Source organism: Camelus dromedarius, chromosome 16, assembly GCF_036321535.1.
Source record: "Camelus dromedarius isolate mCamDro1 chromosome 16, mCamDro1.pat, whole genome shotgun sequence".
In the NCBI taxonomy this organism is placed as follows: domain Eukaryota; kingdom Metazoa; phylum Chordata; class Mammalia; order Artiodactyla; family Camelidae; genus Camelus; species Camelus dromedarius.
This window is the reverse complement of record NC_087451.1, coordinates 17,340,765-17,361,314: the sequence shown is the minus strand read 5'-3', so window position 1 is coordinate 17,361,314 and position 20,550 is coordinate 17,340,765. Positions and strand designations below refer to the sequence as shown.

The 20,550-nt window shown below is 55.0% G+C and overlaps 1 protein-coding gene across 1 annotated transcript in view; it reads right to left on the bottom strand.

Moving 5' to 3' along the window:
* Positions 1-12,924, bottom strand: part of PITPNM3 (PITPNM family member 3) — an 82,011-nt gene extending 69,087 nt beyond the window's left edge. The window contains exon 1 of the mRNA XM_031467884.2: positions 12,881-12,924. Within this exon, the coding sequence (XP_031323744.1) occupies positions 12,881-12,902 (22 nt within the window). The 5' untranslated portion in view covers positions 12,903-12,924. The remainder of the gene's footprint in view (positions 1-12,880) is intronic.
* Between the last annotated feature and the right edge of the window lie 7,626 nt (positions 12,925-20,550).

Sequence of the window (20,550 nt, the reverse complement as noted above, 5' to 3'; positions counted from 1 at the left end):
TGCTGGCACTGTTCCCTGCTCCGAGCCCAGATCCCAGAACATAAACTCTTCCTGAAGGGAGAGGCCAGCCCAGATCAGCCCAGAAACACAGCCCTCCTGCCTGTCCCTCCTGCCCCACCCACCACAAACTCCCAAACACACACCCAGCTTGAGCTCCATGGCTTAGAGCCAGGCAAGAAGCACTTCTGAGACACAGAAAAGGCAGAGGCCACAGGGAACACTGAGCTGGAAGTCACTTCTAGACACAAAGCTGCGTCTGCCCCACACTCCCTGTGGGGACCCTTTAAGGTTATGATTCTCACCCACCAGGGTGAACAGCATGACAGGCAGATCAGTAATTTCCTACCGTGGACCCTGGATTTACTGCAAGGGAGTTTGAGAATCCAGATACAGATACATTATAACTGAATATTTCTAACATGGATATGGGACTGTTTCTCAAATGTATGTGGATAAAGTTCTAGCTTGTGCAATAAGACAAGAAAAAGAAATAAAAGGTATGCATATTGAAAAGAAAAAAATAAAACCGCTTTTGTTCTCAGATGGCATGCTTATCTAGAAAATAAAAACTCGGTGGGAGGGTATAGCTCAGTGGTAGAGTGTGTGCTTAGCATGCATGAGGTCCTGGGTCCAATCCCCAGTACCTCCAATAAAATAAATAAATAAATAAACCTAATTACCCACCCACACACACAAAAAAAAAAAGAAAAAAAAACTCTACAAAATCTATAAAAAAGAACCTACTGGAACTAATAATTGGATATAGCACGATCACAGGATACAAGATCAATAGCTCAATATACAAATGTCAGTTGCACTCCTGTATGTCAGCAATGAACAACTGGAATTTGACATTTGAAAAACAATACTGTGCTGTACACCAAAGACTGACACATTGTAACTGACTGTACTTCAATTAAATAAATAAATAAAAATAAAATAAAATAAGAAAAACAATACCATTTACAATAGCATTAAAATAAGATAAAATAAAATAAAAAGTGCTTAGGTATAAATCAAATGATGTGAAGATTTCCGTGCTTCAAAAAATATAATCACTTAACACTCTTATTGAATGTACATTAATTTTATATATTCTCTCAATCAACAGATACTAAAGGTATAAAAACTATTATACATACTATATTAATGTGCAAATATCCCTTGCTGTCCAAATCCATTCCATTCCTAAGAAAGCAAGAATCTGGATAGTAAAGGCAGTCATATTAGCCTCATCTATTCGGTTCTGAGTTTTGGGTGGTGAGCAGCAAGAATTGAAGTAGTGATGGGTTCATCAGAAGATGTATCTGAGCCTAGTTGGTTCCTGAGTTTGAATAGGGAGGGTTCGTCAAGATGTTCCTGGTTATGGTGGGTCTCATTTCTGTGTAGTACACACTCCACCCAGGAACAAAGAAAGGCAAGGACACTTCTGCCTACCTCCCCCTCACAAACCGCGTGTGCCAGAGCTGCAGAAAAGAGAGCTCTAGAATTTGTCCCTCCCTCGCCACCCCCACTGCGTCCATCCTTGCCGGCCACCATCATCCTAGGGCACTGTAACACCCATAGCACGTGTGATAGGCTGGCCTTCGTGGGAATCCCAGCAGGGAGAACCCGGCAGAGGGCAAGGCGGCAGAGAGGCCAGTTCAGCTCCATTTGAGGGAGATGCTCTCCCAGCTAGAGGTGGGCAGAGAGAGAAGGGGCTTCTGGGTGTCAAAGGGAGCTGCCCATCCCGCAGGCAGTGTGTTAGGTGCTGGGGACACCGAGGTGAAAAAGAGGGACAGGGTGGGGGCCCCCAAATCTTACACTCTTCGGGGGGACAGAGAAAGCAGACCTGGTACAAGGGAACAGCAAAGATAATCTCAACAACAGAAAGTGCTCTGAAGAAACTGAAACCACTCCCTTCCTCCCACCAGGCCCTCCTTCCTCCAGTGTCTGTTACAGTGTAATTACAGCCTAAAGAACAGACCGGCACGAGCACGCGCATCTGTACATCCACCGGGCGCTGATGACGAGGGCGAGGCCCCCAGCATCCAAAGAACTCTGTCACCTCTTTGAGTTCTAAACGCTGGACCATCACTTGTTCCTCCTTCAGATGGACCCTTCACCTGACTGCTGACTCTCCTTTGTGGTCAAAACCTACCGTTGATTTCCTTTCCAAAGGCATCTTTGATCTTGTTTACTGTTCTCTTCTTTGTAGCACACCTGCCCTGGTTTTTACATATACCCTATAAGTCTGTTTAAACCTGCTGCAGTCCCCCCCACTCTCAGATGTGGGCATCTGGGGGGATCTCGGTTATCTACCCTTGGGTGAAAAAGACCCTATAAAATGGATCATGTTAAGCAAAACAAACAAACACAAATGAACTTATTTACAAAGCAGAGACAGACTCACAGGCATAGAAAACAACCTTACGGTTACCAGGGGAGGGGAAGGAGGTGGGGAGGGATAAATTAGGAGTTTGGGGTTTGCAGGTACTAACTACTATACAAAAAATAGATAAACAACAAGGTCCTACTGTAGATGTAGCACAGGGAACTATAATCAGTATTTTATAATAGCCTATAATGAAAAAGACTGTGAAAAGGAACATGCACATGTTTCACTGAAACCCCTGGCACAGTGAAGGGAGGGAGGAAGGCACTGGCTGACTCTTCCTCGGCCAGATGGTGCCCGGGAGGAAGGAACTGGGGACAGAGCTGATGGGCCCAGCCCTGCACCGGCCCTGCACCGGGCACAGGACAAAAGAGGGCGGGCAGCCTGGCCCCTGGCTACATGTCACACCCACTGCATCCCATAGGTGTGGACGGCAGGTCCCAAAGGCTGAAGGACCCGGAGGCCTACCTGGGGGAGGCAGCACGAGCTGAGCTTAAGGAAGTGTGGGCAGAGCTGGCCATGCTGGGGCAGGATGGGAAGGAGGAGAGACATGTCAAAACGGTCAAAGCAATCCGGCCATTTCCAAGAGACGCTGGACCTAGAACTTTCTCCTCCAGGGTAAAAAGTCTGGCTCATCAGAACAAGGGAGGGAACATGGGCGTCGGCTGCGACAGCCATGGCCCTGCGGGTGTTCAAGTAACACCTGCCCATTTCCAGACCTCCTGGGAGCCTGAGGTGGCCAAGGTGGGTTGCCGGGCGCTGAGCCTGCCGCCCGTCACCGTGGCCACAGCTCCTGTGCCCAGTCCCGCCTGAGGCTGCATCTGAAACCACAGCCTGGCAGGTCCTCTGGATTCAAGCAGTCTGTGCCTCAGGAGAGGAGGAGGTCTGGGGAAGGAAAGGGCTCAGCTGTGGACTCATTCAGGCGGGGCCCCTATCTCCTATCTCTGTCTCCTCTGTCACACACACACACACACACAGGCACAAGCATTTGAGTCCAACTCCTGACATCAATGCTGCGGAAATAATCAGGCCGCCAGACTCCCCGTGGGCAGTGAGAACACCCTGGACACGTAGAGCCGGAGCCCAAATGTGGCCCACACAGACAGACAGACACACAGATACACACACAGACACACACACACATTTAGAATCACAGTTCCCTGCCCCTCAGTTCTAACCTGGGGTCCCAGGGCCCATCCACACACAGCACACTGAGCGAGGGATGCGTTGAGTCTGGTGAGGCTCTCACAGGCCGGCAGGTGACTCTAAATGTCCCCCTTCTCCCTCCCACTCCCCTTCCTCCTTGCTCACTGTCCCACCCACTCCCCCTTGGGGCTGGTTCAAATCCCAGCGCTGCCACCTCTCAAATGGTGATCCCAGAAAACGTGGCTACAGCACTCTGTGCCTCAGTTTCCTCCTCTGTCAAATGGGGGTAATAATAGTCCTTCCATGGGGATGCCATGAAGATTGCATGAATCAATATTTGAAAAGGGTTGAAAAAGGTTTGGCAGAGTGCCTGGCACTCAGTGCTATAAAAGGGTTTGTTAAATGAAATAAATAAATCATGATATTCCCTGGGCCTTTCTTTGGTCTTTTCACACGTGGAAGCTCCCAAGGGCGGGCCGTCTCCTCCTCAGGGCGCTGGAATGGGAGCCCAGGGGGCAGACCGGGAACTGTCCTTCCATCTTGAGGCCGGAGGTGCCGACCCCCTAACACTCTTGAGGCTGGTCCCGGTGCACAGCTGACCCTTCTCCCCCGTCCGCCGGCGCAGCTCCCTGGGGCCGTCTTGTCTGCTCCCCAGAACTTAAACTACGTAAGGCCAGAACCCACTCTGTCTCCAAACCAGTTCCACCCACTAGTCCGGGCTCCGTAACACGTAGTCCCGGGGAAGCCCCCACCCAAATCATGTTCTTTCCCTCCAAGCCTTTGTTCAAGATGGCCCTGGTGCCTTAAATACCCTCCACCCCGACCCCATGCCCAATTCCCATTCACGCTTTAAGAATTAGTTGAAAGCCTTCCTTGACCGCGGCGCTGGTCTGGGCGCCTGCCTCTTCTGTGCTTCCAGGACATCTTTTGCCTGCGCCTGTCGGACCACCTGTCCGTGAGCTAGGTCCAAGCCTGCCTGCCCCCGTGGGCTGTGGCTTCCCCCAGGCAGATACCTGGTAGGAATCCTCTCCAGGCCCACAGAGCCTCTCCCAGCCCAAGGCTGGGCCCAGAGAAAGCTCTCGTTACGCTCGGCATGGCCCAGCACCGGGTAGAGCTCAGGAGGGCCCCCTCTCAGGGAAATGTCCCACAGAGTGTATCCTCGGGCCCCACTCTGTGTCAGGATGAGTCTGACCAGAGCAACTCAGGGCCAATCAGCCCATGCTCAGTAGTCCAGGGGCCAGGGTGCCAGCCAGGGAGAAACAAGAGGCCAGGAGAAGCTGCTTCCAGAAAAAGGCATTATTAAAGAAAGAAACCAGATCTGGTTGGGGGTTGGTTGCTATAGAAACACGTCCTAACTATCTCCCAAACTGCTATATGCGCCACCGATGAGCTTGTGTGCTGGGCTGTTTCAGAGGATGTGCCGGGAGGCCCCAAAGGACTTGTGTGCTAGGGTTCCCAGTACCTGGAGCCCAGATCCTGAAGGACCTGGAAGGAATCCAGCTTCTGGCGTACCCAGGTAGCTCCATCAACCCAGGAGGTGGACTCAAGAATTGAGGTTGGAACTCCAGGCTGCAGAATTTTCCTAAGACTAGCCACAGCCAGACCACAGCCTGAACTTGGAGCCGGCCACAGATCAAGCCACAACCCCGATCACAGAACAACTGGGACCCGATCTCAGACCCGGCCACGAAGCTGACCACAGCGCAAGCCACACACTAAGACTTGACCCAGTCACAGTTCCAGCGACAGGTTTGGCCAGGACTCAAAAAAGCAATGATTCTAACCACTGACTGCGGCCTGACCCTGGCCATAAACTGCGCCAGGCGCAATCCAGGGGCTGTATCGAACAGCATCAAGGCTACGCACACAGCCAAGACTGATTCTGTACAGCACGTTACCCTACTGCCAGGGATCTGTGCGGCCTTCACTCCCCATCATCCTCACAACAGCCCGGTGAGGTCCGTGCAGAAGGGCTATGATCCCTGTTCACGATGAGGAGAAGGAAGCTCAGAGGAGGACCGGCCTCCCGTCATGCTTCCTGCACCCAGAGGGTGGGCTAGGGGTGGGATTACAATCCCAGTCTCCCAGCAGGACACAGTTGGCCCAACCAGTTGCTTTGGAAAAGATGTGCTTTTTGAAGACCTGCTGGTATCTCATAAATATGCCACTTAAATACCCATTAATTACCTTATTTAGGAGATAATTAGTGATTAATAGCTTTGGCTATCTATTGTACTTTCGTTGGCTCTGCCAGTTCGACTCCCAACAGCTCTGAGTTATTTGGAACAATTCTCTCAAGCCCCAGATGTCCCCCCTCTGTCCCGCCAGACTCTTGCTCCATAAGGGAGAAGCTTTCTCCTGCCTCTAAAGGGAGCTCCCAGAGCACCTGCCAATTCACCACTGACATCTCTGCCACCTGCAGGAGCCTCAGGAGGGTGGGGGAGGGGAGGGCCCCAAAGACAGGACAGAGGGGCCCCCTCTGATCATCCCAGGACCCACTGCGGGGAGCAGGGACAAAGACCCAGGAAGGACCCAGGAACCTGGCCTCAGCATGGGGAGGCCAGGTTGGGGATCACAGATGCCACGGAGGATGCTGGGGACTCCTCCAGAGACCCCCACCCCAATAAGCCAGCCAACTCTTCAGCAAGGGCACCAAAGGCTACCATCAGCCTGAAGCAAGCTGCAGCAGGGAACCAACCCCCACCAGCCAGGGCCAAGGGGACTCCACTGGGCCTTTCGTGACACCTGCCACTCCAGAGTTACTATGGAGCAAGGATGGGGCCCAAGGTTGCCTCTGCCTCCAGGCTCTCCATTTGGTGCCAAATCACAGCGCTGGGAATTGTCAGCCGGGACCCCGGAGGCGGGACTGCATGAAGCTCTCACCACTGCTCCTGATTACACTGTACAAGAAAACAAAAAGGCAGCAAGGGATAAACACCACCCCCTCCCACTGGGCAATAATGGGAAGGCTGAAAATAGCTCTTTTTACCACAAGGGATGATTCCGGAGTTGCTCAGCTGGGACCAGCCTCACGGGAAGTGGGAAGTGGGGGGCAAGGCGGGGGATATGGCAGGCCGAAGGGAGTTCTGATCAGGAGGGCAGTGAGCCGTCCAGGAAAGGTCTGAAGTGTATGAGTGACGGGTGGCCACAGCCGCTCCTAACCTCCTAGAGACAGACCCCTAAAACAGCTGCAGTCCCGCAAGCTCGCAGTCTGGATCCCACACACAGATCCATCCCTGAGGAGGTCAGGAGCGCAGGACGTGATGTGCTCTGCAAATACGGAGCTGAGCAAACACAGCATCAGTGGCAGACGGCTCAGAAGAGGCCTCTCGGATCCACCAGAACTCAATGCCCCTCCCAGAGCCCGACGTGTTTCTATTTTTGCTTTCAAGCCTTGTTTGGCGTCCCGGCTCACAGACGGCTACTTCCCCTCCTCCAGAATAATGGGTCATCTGGGAAGGGAGACACCTCCTCACTGGCCTCCCCTGCCCCAGGTCTGCAGATAAATGGGCTGACCCTCAGAAAGGAAGACGAGGCTCTGGACAGGCACACACATGTAGCCCCTACCAGGATATCTAGAGAGAAGAGCTCGACACCCAGGAACTCTGGTTTCCAGAGGCCATTGCACCAGCACCTGCCCCCTGCCAGCCCCGGCCACACACACTGATCTTGATCTCTCTCCCCGAAGCCACAAAGCCTTCCCGCTGGGGTCCTGAATTCACCCCCACAGACAGGCCATAGCCCAAGCCCCTACATGTCAGCCCCAGCCTCAAACCAAGCCCTGAGCTCTCAGCCTGGCCCCAGCCTGAGCTGTGACCTCATCTGCCAGTGAACCTCACAAATGCAGCCCTGGTGAAAACCTGGAGGAGGCAGAGGGGGTCCCACCGCAGGGACCCAGCTCCCACCCAGAGCTGCTGACAGGCAGCTGCCACACGTGTACCCCCGTGGGGGCTGGTGGCCCCACAGCTGTGCAGGCCGCCCGCAGGCAGGCAGACTTGGGGCCCTGGAGGTGGCGTTTACCTCCGGAGTGACTCACTAAGGCTCCCATTCGTTTGCGAAAGGGGGTGCAGTGTAGCATTTTTTTCTCTCTAGAAAACAAGAATTTTAAAAGAGGGAGTAGGGAGACTTGAGGGAGTGGGTGGGGAGCTCAGATCTCATTTGATTTCCAAAGTTATTTGTTATGCATTCTCCCCTCCCCCCTCCCACCTCCAGCCCTTCCCCTGGGGGCCCTGGCAGCAGATCTGGTGATAGGCCAGGCTGGGACCCCCCAGGAGGCACCCCCCCCCCCGTGTCCCAGTCCTCAGCTCCCTATGTGTTCTCCCATCTCCAACACCCTTCTGGGAGGGTCCCTGTGAGGTAGGAAACGGGGAAGGGGCGAGGACCCAAAAGGCACAGTAAAGGCAGCAGGGAGGGAGGCCAGGAAGGAGATCAGAGCAGTGTCAGAGCTGGAGCAAGCTCAGAGCTTGCCCTGACCCCTGAAAATTTTTCCTTCCTGTTCCCCTTTTACAGATGAGGAAACTGAGGCCCAGGGAGGCAGTTCAAGGTCAACCAGTGACAGAGCCGGTCTCTTCTTTGTTGCAGTTTAACTCCTAGCAATGTTGAATCCAAGAGTAGAAGAAACCTAAGTTCTAATTCCAGCTCTGCCTTTAACTTGATGTGAGATCCTAGAACCAGACACTTAAACTTTCTGGATCTCAGTTTTCTCATCCATAAAATGGGAATAACATAGACCCTACTTTAAAGAGATGCTGTCCTGCCATTAGATGGGAAAGCAGATTGAGACAGATTGTTCCCAGGATGCTAACCCCTGACCCTCTCCTTCCCTCTCCTGAGCCTAGAATCCCAGAGAATTCCTGGGAGGGCCCGGTCCTACCTACCCAGCAGTCCTCAAAGCCTGACTGGTCTGCAGAGTTCACACACTCTGTCCTTAAAGACACCAGGCCTCAGGGGAAAACTCTGCTTTTCTGGCCTTGGTCTCCCACCTACATAATTAACAGGTGGGATGGGAAGATCTCCAAGCCGCTTCCAGCCATGAACTATTTCCATATGCTAAGATGAATACAAGAATGCATCACACCTTCTGGCCAATTCGATGCAGCCCCAGCCCCAGCAAGGGGGGCCTAGCCATATCCTCATGCTCTGTGTCCCACCACTCCCAAACACCATCCAGGACGGAGGCAGGGGCCCCCTACTGGGATCGGGCCTTCTGGTGCCTAGGGTCACTTGCTTGAGGGGGGACTCTGTTGGAACTCCTATGTCTTTGACTCAGAATGTAGTGCCCTTCCCCAGATACACAGCAAAGGCATCCTGGTACCGTAGGCCTGGCAGTTTCTGAGTCGTGTCTCAAATCCCCGGGCACCTCCCCAAAGTCCTGAGAATGCCAGAGCTGGTCCCTTTCCCAAGCTTCCAAATGTTCTGTCCTCCAAGAGATCTGGCCACTGTTCCCTGCCCCTGGGAGCCGAGAAGCAGGGGGCCCAGGAGAAGATCTGGCTTTGGGACGGAGAGAGGGTGGCTGTCTCAACAGAACAAGATCTAAACCAAGACTCTGGAAACACAGCTTCCAGGCCCAGCTCTGCCATCACCTTTTCCTGTGGCTTTGGGCCAATACCTACCCCTCCCCAGCCCACAATGTCCCCTCGTGGGCGGGGGCTTTGATCATGAGCCTCTGGAAGCCTCCCCACAGCTCTGCTGCTGTAGGATCAGTAATTTACTGACCCGAATTACTGGGTTTGATACACTCCAGCTCGCCGGCTCCTCCCCTTAGAGCAGAGGTCAACACCTGGGAGCCAAGAAACTGGTTCCTCCAGCCTGAAAGGCCCAGCCCTGTGGCCCCAGCCCAGCCTCTCCAGACAGTCCTGGCCCAGCCTGAGAGGTTCCAGGACCCTCTTGGTTGCTGCCTCTGATCCTGCCCGGTGGCGGCCTTCTCCTTGCCCTACCCCCGGGCTGGCAGACACCCCTGCCAACCTGCTGCGGTACAGAGGGAGGGCCAGAGGGGCCTAGGGAGGAATGGAGGGGCCGTGCAGCTGGCAGGAACCACCACAAACCCTTCCGGACAAGCTGGCCTCTCCCTGCCTTCCCAGGAGCCCTCCAGGAGCAGCCAGAGGGATCTGTCAAAACTCCCAAATCGTACACATCACTCCCATCTTGGATGTTCTCTGGAATTCCTTTCTGCCCACTGGATGCCTCCAGGAACCCTCCACTCCAGCCAGACAGACTTCTCCATCCTTGTACACCTCCCCTCCACCCACCCCCATTCCCACCCTACTGCAGGACCCCTCTACGTACACCTTTCCCATTCCAACCTCCTAGACTCTGTTTAAGCCATCATCTGCCTGTGGAAGCCTGCACCTTGCCACCTTCCTGCCCAAATCTTGCCAGCCTTTAAGGCCCAGGTCCTCGAGAAATCCAGCCTTTACTGTTTCAAGCCACCACTGGCCTCTCCGCCTCCACTGCACCTGAGGCCCAGCCCCAGGTGCCTCTGCATTGTATATTATTGTTTCCTGGGCACTCCCCAACTCCCAGCCCCCACCTCCCTACAGCCAGCTTCCATCCCCAAGGTAGGCCTCTCTCCATTTTTGTCCACTAGACCAAGAGCTCCCTCAGGGCAAGACCAAGGGCTCTCCTTCCCTCACTCTCTGTCTCAAGACTAGACACAAGGCACCATGATGACTCTGGTTTACGTGACTGAAATCTCCCAGGAGACTGGGAACTGGGGGTAACTCGTTTGGGATCCACCCTCTGGAATTTATCCAGTCCTTTCTAGGACCTGATGACCTTTTCTCTTGTACTCCTGGCAACATGGGAGTCCTTTCACTGCCTCTCTGCAGCTCCTTTGTGATACAGTGGACACAGCCATGGCTGGTGGTTCAGGCTGTGCACTGCACAAATCCAGAGATGCATTCCCTAGGCTACAACATGATGACCTTGGAGTCATGCACTCTGGTGACCCAAACCTCTATCTCTTCCTTCAGTAGATGGCCCCCTTGGCCAGTTTTAGACAGAACACCTCACAGGTCCCAGAGCAGACTCCTCCATTCACAGGCCAGATTCTCATGGCCTCCATCCCTGGCTTTCAGCCTCCCTCAATTCTAACATCACTCCCTCAGAGTGAAAGCCTGATCATTTCTGACCATCAGTCTGTCCATTCGCAGTAGATGGTCCTGAATAGCCACCCCGTCTGTGTCACATCCTCTCCTTGGGCGTCAGTTTCTTTAGCTGTAAAGACAGGGACTCGGCTCCTGTCTCCGAGGACTCTCTACCTATCTCCTAGTCTTTTCTACACAGACTTTGCCACTGGGGGGAGATGACCTGCATCCATGTGTTACTGCACGCTGTCTTCAAGTCAGCGAGCTAAGGAAGAGCTGAGAAGAGGAGGAGTAATCCGATTTTGCTGGGGTCAATCCCAAAGGCTCCTTGGGGTGGCAGCTGAGTGTGGGAGAGAAGAGCTGGGCAGTTCACTCCACAGAGGAGGGGAGTCTGTGCTGCCCAGAGGGAAAGGGCCAAGCATGAAATTGCAGCAGGGAAGACAAAATGTTAGAACAGCATGAAGCACTGATGCTCAAAGCAGAGCAGTTTTTCACCTGTCACTGGAACAAATTCCCATGGACTCTCAGCCTAGAGACCAAAGGACTCACAGACCATGGTGGCAGTGGTACGGCTGGGACCACACCCCCATTCCATGAGGTCGAGGGTGGGGGTGACCTATCAGGGTAGTGATGGAGAAAATCCATCACTCCAGCCCTTACAGTCTGGCTTTGCGTCCAGCCTCTGCCTAGACCCTCTGGGCCACCTGGAGGGAGCTATTACTCTGAATATCTGTTTCCAGATGTTTTAAAAAGGGGAAAGTAACACTTCCTGCCTCCCAGGATGGTTGTGCACGTCGCCTGGTACCTCGTACTAGCAGCAATTGTTAACTGCTGTTAGGATGGCAGGGCCCGGGCAGGTGATCTGTGCACGGGGAGTGCTCACACATGCACACACATGCACACACAGAGCAGGGGCAGTGGGCGGGACACACACCCTGCCATGTGCCCTATGGGAGGAGTGGGGGTGGGTAAGGACCCAAGGAGGCAGCCTTTTCCAGCTTCATTGGTGTCATCTCCCAGTGCCTCCCTCAGGAGGGGAAAAGGGAGGCAAGTGGGAAAGGGGTATTTAGATGTGTTCCATACTTGCTGTGTCTCACACAACCAGCCCCACCCCAACAGGACAGAATGGGAGTATATTCTCAGGCATGGAAATCGCATGCCCAGTGCTGTACAGGGGCATCTGGACCCAGCCCAGGGTAGGGGCAGCACTTGTGGGGTGGCAGTGGATTTACACACCGTCCTGCGGAATTGACCCCAAGTGTGTGTGTGGGTGAACTCACACTCATTCCACCACTGTCATCTCTTATGGGTAGAGGGGTGGGGTTCATGCCAGACCAATGCCGAGTCCGAGGGGATGGCACGGCACCTGCCAACGTCACAGGCTGGGTGTGAGTTCACAGTGGATTTACACATGCCAGCCTCCCAAGCCAGCCCTCCTGAGGCCAGGCTGGCTGCCACCCTCGATCTGCTGGCCCTCCTAAGGCACCATCGGGCCCAAAGAGTGCAAACAGGAGCAGGGTCTGCTCCGCCTCCTGACCCCGGTGCCCAGCTCAGGGCCTGGCACAAAGCAGATGTTGGTGAATGAACGTCTGGCTGAATGAATGAACGAATGACTAACGCCCACTCCCTCACACCACGGGATACACCGCCTGAGTCTGGGGGAGGTCAGAGCCCTGGGGACCTCCGAAGAGGCCCCCCTTCAGACCTCCGCACCTGAGGCTTTGCCTCCCAGGGTCGGGTGGGGGGAGGGGGCGGGACGGCTCACTAACCGGTGCGGAGCGGGGCACCCCTCCTTCCCCAGAAGAAATCTGGGTCTCCTGACTGAGCTGCGGGCGGGGGGATGGTCGCGTCCTGGATAGAGCAAGCGGCCGGACAAGGGGGCGCGTCCCTGTTGGCGCTGGGGGGCGTGGGATGGAGCGGCAGCCACGGGACACCGCCTTCGGTCCCCGCGCCCGAGTCTGCCCAGGGCCTCGGGAGGGCAGCGATCTCTCCCCACGCCGAGCTGGGCAGGGGCGCCGCAGACCTGGCCCCTTCCGGCGGGGCGGTGGCGAGGGGACGCGGTGTCCCACGAGGTGACCGGGGGCGCAGGAAGGACGCGGGGCGCGCAGAGCCCCCTCGCCGCGCTCCCGGGGGCTGGCCGCGCCGCCGCCCGCTCGGCCCGCCCGGAACCTCCGCCCACCTGCGCCGGGGGCTCACCTGGGCCGGTGGCCCCTCCTCGAGACACGCGGGTCCCTCCCCCGGCCGGCGGCCCGGCCCTCCCGGCGCCCGCCCTCACCTGCACGGCCCGCCTTGGCCATGGCCCCGGGCGGCGGGATCCGGCGGCGCTGCCCGCGCTCCTCGCGGCTCCCGGCCCGGCCCCGGCCGCCCAGCCGCCTCCGGCCGCCAGCGGACTCCGAGCGCCGCGCCCCGCGCCCCCGCCCCGCTCGCCGCGGCCGCCGCCACCGCAGCCGCCGCCGCCTCGCCGCTCCCTCCCGCTCCCTTAAAGGCGCCGAGCGGCGGCCGCGCCGCCCCCCACCCCCCACCCCGCCCCGCGCTGCCGGGGAGGGACTGACGGAGGAAGGCGCCCAACGCCGCCCCCGCCGGCCCGCACCCCCGCCCGGGGCCGCGGCCGCTGCTCCAACGCGCTCCGCTCCGAGCCCCGGACGGGCGCAGAGACGCGGGGACACTGCGGTCCGGGCGGCGATGGGCACGCGGACCGCGAGTCGGGGGTGAGAGACGCGGCACTAGAGGCACCCCCGTGGCCGAAACGGCATGGGGAGACGGGGAGAGAAATGCAGAGACTCGAGACCCTCGCTCCGGGAGAGTGACAGGGAGCAGAGAGGAGGAGAGAGGAAGAGAAAAGGGGCGCAGGGAGGCTCCCACGAAGCCAGGAGGGAGGTGTCTCCAGGATCAGAATGAGAGATGGACCCCTCCATCAGCCCCAACGCCAGGGTATCATTTCTAGGATCCAGAACCTGGATGTGAACTAGCCTCAGAGGGGAAGGGATTTCTATGCCTTTAGCTCTAAAGGAACACGTAAAACACACGCAAAGCCCACCTGGGATTCCAGGCTGGAGCAGAGTTTAGGGAGGCAAGTAGCCTGGCTGTTAAAGCAGGAGACCCCTTCGTTTTCCAAACCGGGGGTAAAGACGTGGTGAACAGGCCCAGTGGAGGCTGGGGAGGCTGGGGTTGTGGCTTCTGCCTGGTGGCAGCCAGGGATCCACAGTGCAGATCCAACAGGGAACGGGAGATGGCCAGTTGTTGCGTGATGCCTGGGTGGTAGCCAGGTGGGAGGCCCCAGGGGAGAGCAGGGCTGCACCAGGTCTCTGGACCCAACAGATGTCTGACCATCCTTTGTCAGCTCCCTACACCCCCAAAGCCGGCTGCCTGGCTCCCTGCTGCTGGAAAGGACTAGGAGTATCTGCTCCCAAATGACTTTCCAACCCCTACCAGGCCTTCCCCCAAGAAGAACCCCTCTGCTTCCTTCTGAAGAACTGAGAAGGGCTGAAGCCCTGTTACAATCTGCAGCCAGGCACTCCAGCTACCCTGTCCCACCCCCACCTTATAGGGAAAGTCTCCATCAGATAATTCCACTCTTGGGCTAGCCATGGTCCTGACTCCAGAGTCCCATTAGCCCCTCTATGGAAACGGGGCACTCATAGGGCTCAAAGGGTCCTCTGTGAGCATTTAGCCCAGCACCCACTCTGGGGCTTTGTCTCCAACTGCAGGATCCCCGTCAAGTGGCCCTTCAGCTCCTGGTTAATGACATCCAAGGATGGTGAACTCAGAACCTCAAGCAAGAGTTCTTCTATCTTTGGGCAGTGCTGACCATGAGAATGTTTCCCCTCGTTTGAGCTGAAATCTGCACCTTGTATGACCCTCCTGTGGGTCCTTCTGGTGCATAACTCAACAAAACCAAGGGCCCTCTGTCCAAACCCCATAGTGTGGCTTCACTGAGGGGGACCAACCATCCTGGTTTGCCAGAGACTGTCCCAATTTTAGCACTGAAAATCCCACATTCCAGGAAACCCCTCAGTTCCCGGCATTCCGGACCCCAGAACTAGACAGCAGTGCTGACCAGTGGACAGAATGTCAGAAGCCCTGAGGATGAAGCCAGAGCTCTTGGCCAGCGTGTGCCATCTGTTACCAGCGGGGAGCACGCGGGTGGATGCCTACAGCCCTTCCCCACGACTAGGGTGTGGCTGGGTGGGGATAGCCGTGCGTGGACCGTGGTGTGCTCGCGGCTTCACACAAATCACGTCATTTAACCCTCAGGCATTCTCTCCACAACACCCTCATGTGTCTGGTACCATCCTCGGTTCACACAAAATGAAAGGGAGTCCGAGAAAGTTCGGTGCCCATGGTCATGCAGGATTAGTTTACAGCCTGCTTTCTGTTCCTCGTGCCTGGCTGTTCCCTGCAGGTGGGCACAGTCAGAGGCCTGAACACCTGGATAATGTCCAGGTTTGGCCACCTGGTCCGTGGGTGTGAGTTGTCACAGAGGACTAATAAATTTGCCTCAGAGGGGACACGCCTGGGCCTGAGCACCTCCCTGGGCCCTTGGCTCACAGAGGCCACAGTGAACACAGCCTGGTAGGGGCCCACTTCCAGGCAGCACCTTGTGTGTGTGTGTGTGTGTGTGTGTGTGTGTGTATTCATGAGCACGTGAATGCAGAGACAAACATATCCTGCTAGGGGAAGATGCTCCCTGAGGTGGGCGCTGAGACCCCTCCCACCACTCCGGCCAGTCACCCCAAACCCTTGGGTAGGGGTGGGTGGAGCAGTTGAGGGGTTGCTGAGTTGATGGGAATTGTAGACGTCATCTAGCCAGCCCCCACTCCATGCCCCCATCTTTCAGATGGGAAGACAGCGGGCCAGAGATGGAGGGGACTTGCCTGCTTCCAGGCTCCATCCATGGCTTCTCCCCTTTAAATCTTCCCCACAGCCCCAGCCTTTGCCCAAAAATCAGTGCTGCTGTGTGGAGCTGGAGTCCAGACAGGGAGTGCAGAGCCGTTGGCCCCTCAGGGCAGCTCCTGAACGCACTGGCTGGGACCGGCTGCCTAGGAAGTCCTGCCCCTGCCTTCAGACAGAGCCAACACATCAGGCAGAACTCAAGGCCATGAGATTAACTGGGGGAGTTAACTTCCCGCATCAGAAGAATCGTCCTTAATCGAAGAAAGGAATAACTAGCAATTTAGAGACACTGACCTCGGCTGCCTGCAGGAGAGAGAAGCCTGTGTCGGCCTCCCAGCTCTGTGACAAGAGATGGTGTCAGGGTTCCAGACAGGATCCTCTCTCTGGGACTTGCTGTCCAGGCCCTTTCCTCTGCCCACGATCTGCTCCACAGCCCAGCCAAGCACTCCAGCCCAGAGACCCGGAAAAAGAATGCAGAGGCCAGTCTGCCTGTTTCCCAGGAAAATGTGTGCACAGATGTGGGTGGAGCAGAGCTGTCCAGGCATGTGGGAGCTGGCTGGGACGGCTCCTCAACACAACAGACCCACCGAGGCCGGGCTATCGATCCTGGGCAGGTGGAGGTAAGTGATGGTCCTTGGGAAACAAGGTGGCCCCAGGGCAAGGCAGCCACGCCAGGTTCCACTTATTTCCTCCTTGGACACACGGTGGAGTTCAGTGTTGCTGTGTCCGCTGGGCCTGGTACAGCCCCTGCCCAACTCTCTGATGGTGACCTGTGCACAGCACAGGAGTCAGGAGCAGGACGATGAGCTGGTTAAGTGACTTACCTCTGTCCACTGCTGATGGACGCCAGTGGGAGGGGGCCTGGGGAAGGACTCGGGCCAGCCCTGCGGCAAAGGTGCCCACAACAGCGAATCCTGCCATCTCTGCCGATGCCACGTAGTTCTTCCCTCCCCTCAGTGTCTCCTGGCCTGGCTCTACCCTGCTTGGCCACTTCCTCATGGATTCCCACACTTCAAAGAACCTCAGTGGTTGGCCACTGCCCTGAGGACCACCTCCAATCACCAAAGAAGCCCCAGGAACAGATGTTCTTCCTTGGAGCCTTCCAGAATAGCTGGGAGCCACCATCCAGGACACTGGGTAGGATGTGCCCTTCCGTCCCGCCCTCCTGTGCTCCTCTTCCTTGCTGGGAGCTGTGACTTAACTGGTCTGTGCTTCTACCTTCAACCTCAAGAAAGGTTAGGACCCTGCCTGTTCCCCTTCCTGCTGACAAGGACTCATTCTCGGCAGTTATATTGAAAACCAGAACCTCACTTCACAGCAGATGCTACAAGGGAGCACTGGATCACCAAGACTCTCCTGCAGAGACAGGAAGATCCCCTTAAGATCAACAAAAGACCCCTTAGGTGAGCCCTAGACCCAGTGTGTATGGACCCCCAGCCAGAACAGACCACCCCCTGCAAGCAGACTAAGTTGAATGCTCTACCTTTACAGAGACCGCAGTCCCCCTCCTATGCCCACAAGGGTGGGCTGCAAAATCTAGACAACATGTATGTGCCTGCATCCTCAGTGTTTTCAAAAGATGCTTGGGGGCATCTCGCAGAACCTGTTGAATGAGACCTGATCCGATTTTACTTGAGTGCTGAGATGAACCAAGGCTCAAGTCTAGATTTCATTTCATCAAATGCTATTTGGCTGGCTTCTCTGTCTTACTGAGTAGGGTGTGCTGGTTGATGGGATTTTGGAGAGAGGGTCTGGAGAGGCTGAGGGTAGGTTTTTTTTAAGAAAGGAGGTGGTTGGGTGGAGGCAGCGATGTGACCGCTGTTCTAAGGACTGAGCTGATTTAAGAGGCTGTCCAATAGGTTAGCAGCGATTTATCTCCTCCTTCAGCGCTTGCTGTGTTTTGTGTTTGTTTGATGTCAGGACTGTTGAGATTGGCCCCAAGCAAGCCCAGTTGTCTTCAAGTTATATTTAGACCAAATACAAATGAGGAACTGGGTGAAAATCTAAAACTTGCTGCAAGAATGGTCCTTGGAGTCTGCCCTCCTGCAAACATCCATCGGCCCAGAAACAAACATGTTCAGCTACTCTGATCTCAGCCTTGTTGCTCCCCTGCCCTGCCCCCACCCCACCAACGTGGTTTCTTTATGACAGATTCCAGAACGCATAGAACCAAACACAGGTGTAGACGATAAGGCACTCAAGAAACAATAGATCAGCCAGTGGTTCCTGATTACTAGCTGGTGGTATTGACAAGGGCAGGAAGTCACAATCAGCTTATGTAAATAGCTTATGTAATAGATGGTGGCTTTATCGGCACCTGGTAGACTATCTACACCGATTAGGGCGCTTATGCACCTTGCCTCAGATATGGCTTCCCTCCCAGGCTCCACTACTCTGCATGGTCCTTGTTCTCGACCCCAGCAAGGTCCCAGCTCTGGCCATGCTGGCTGAGTACCAAGGAAACCCAGGATGGCAGTGTTGGAAGGTCCCCAGGGAATGAATCATCTAGCCCTAAACCATCTTCACTTACTGTGTTTTAACCTGAGTTGCACAAAATAGGATATAAAAGGATTGGTGTTACCAGCTCATGGCCTCTCCTACCAGTCTGGGCAGAGTCCTTTTTTTTTATTTTGGTCTCTTTTGCCCTCATCCCCCAGTCCACTCCTCTCCTCCAAATGCCATGTGTTTTTTCCAATCTAACTTCAAAAGCTCTTTCTCCTGTCTGTGTAGCCTACACATTATATACCTGGATGTATGCATTTAAAACATTACATAATAGGGGGTGAGGAGGGTATAGCTCAGTGGTAGAGTGTATACTTAGCATTCACGTGGTCCTGGGTTCAGTCCCCAGCACCACCAATAAAACAAACAAACAAACCGAATTACCTCCTCCCTCCAAAAAACATTGCTTCTTACCTTCCCCCTTTGTTTTCAGATCCCTTCACACTGATACTTGTAGATTTGGCTAGATCTTTTTGATTATAATATTTTATAGTGTGATAAGACCTCATCTTGTATTTCCTAATCCCCTCTTTTTTGGGAGGGGGGCAGGTAATTAGGTTTATTTAGTAAATGGAGGGCATTTAGTTTTCAGAGCTCCTTGCTGATTCAAATGCTGCTGCAACAAACATCCCCCCTGCACCTCTCAGGTTCCTGTGTGAGAGATTCTCTGGGGCACATGCTCAGCCTGGAATTGTGGGGCCGTCAGAAACTTGGCAGATTTCCCTAACTACTGCATCAGCAAGCTGCTCTCGAAAGAGCGTGTTCTGCCAATGGCCTCACTGGACGGATGGTAAGACCGAGGCCCAGAGCAGGGACTCGCCCTAGTTTAGGACCTGAGTATTCTGACTTCCAGGACAGGCTCCACCCCTCCACGTCCGGGACTCCTGGCAGTCTCCTACGGAGTCAGCAGGGCAGCGGCAGCCTCGTTGAGCAGGCTGTGATACAAATTTCATCTCTCTCCTCCAGGTCCAAACACAGTGGTACCCAGCACAGAAGTCCCCAGGAGGCGGTGGAGAAGGAGGTGGGAGGTCTGAGCCAGAGCCCGCACTGAAAGAGGCCTCCTGTTCAACAGGAATAAAGCCTGGCAGCCCCATGGCCCGTATGTGATAAAAGCTTCCACTGCAGACCCGCCCCACGCTGCTCTCTCTGCAGGGGCATCACCCGTACTTGTTGATACAGATCTCAAACTGTACAAGTCTTAGCTCCCCGGAGAGGATCCCACACTGCTCAGAGCTCAGGCAACTGCTGAGTCAAGGCAACAGTCACTGTGGGGAGGGAACCCCTAAGAAAGGGCCATTCTGTCCATCCCCCTTCCTCCAGACTTTGCTAAAACCTTCCGACCTCTCTGTAAGGCTAGCTGGAAAGCTCTTCCTCACGTCTGTTCTATTGCACTGCGACTGTAACAACACAGAAACAGCAACAACAATAACATTAATACATCGCTGCTGAGTGACTGGAAGTGTTTTAAGTGCTTTTCATGAGTTATCTCATCTAATCCTTATAGCAACGCAATGAGGGAGGTGTTATAACCATTCCCATTTCACAGATGAGGAAACTGAGACTCAGAGAGGCTAGGTATCTCCCTTTAGGTCACACAGCTAGTAAAGCGGTGGACCAGGTATTCCAACCCAAGCCTTCGGATGTCCATGATCCCACCTCAACCTCCAGAGGGAAGAAGATTAGAAATGAGTAAGACAAAAACAAAACACAGGAAACCAGGAGGCTGAGGCTCCGCCACTAACCCCAGGTGCAGCCTCAAACAGTTCACCGCCCTGCCCTGTCTATGCTAGAATCATATGTCCCCAGAGCCTTTGCCCCATTTGCCGCTGGGCTATGACCCCGTAGTTTTCCAAAGCCTACGTGCCAGGCACCCTGGCAGGTGGAGAAGCTGAGTCAGCAGGAGCCTCCAGGGCATGGATGCTGCGGCCTTGGCCCCGGGCAAAGGCTTCCTGGGGCAATTAGCACATCCCTCCCCTGAGCCGCCAGCTCCATGTCCCCTGGGGGAACCTCTCGTGGGTGGGAGGGCTGGCGCAATCTATTCCTACTGGAATTTGAATGCTTCTGGTCGGAATGACTAAAAGGCTGAGTTTTACAAGGGTTTTGAAAGTGAATTGACTCCACTTATTAAAGATATACTAGATTACTTGCTGAGGGAAAGGACACTCCGGGGATTCCAGGCAGCATGGCCTTTCTTGAAGACAGAAACCTCCCTTTCTGAGCCGGAGTCGATCCCAATAAACCACGGCAGGAGACATTGTACTGGGCAGGTGCCAATTAAATTACCAGCTGAAAGATCACTCACTGTCCATCAAGGAAACATCCTAGCCCAGAAAGGCGGTTGTGAAATCCCCTCTGATTATTTTATGGAAATCTATTTCTAAAGGCAGGAAGGCAAAGATTACAAGGAAATTACTCACGGAAGCCTTGACGTTCGGTCCTGAAATGAATAACAGGGAGAGAGAGGTGTGGGGGCTGTTAAGCGCTGCAGAGTGTGGTGGGCAGGACCAATGCCCAGTAGGGGACACAACACTGCTTTTCGTTTTCAGACTC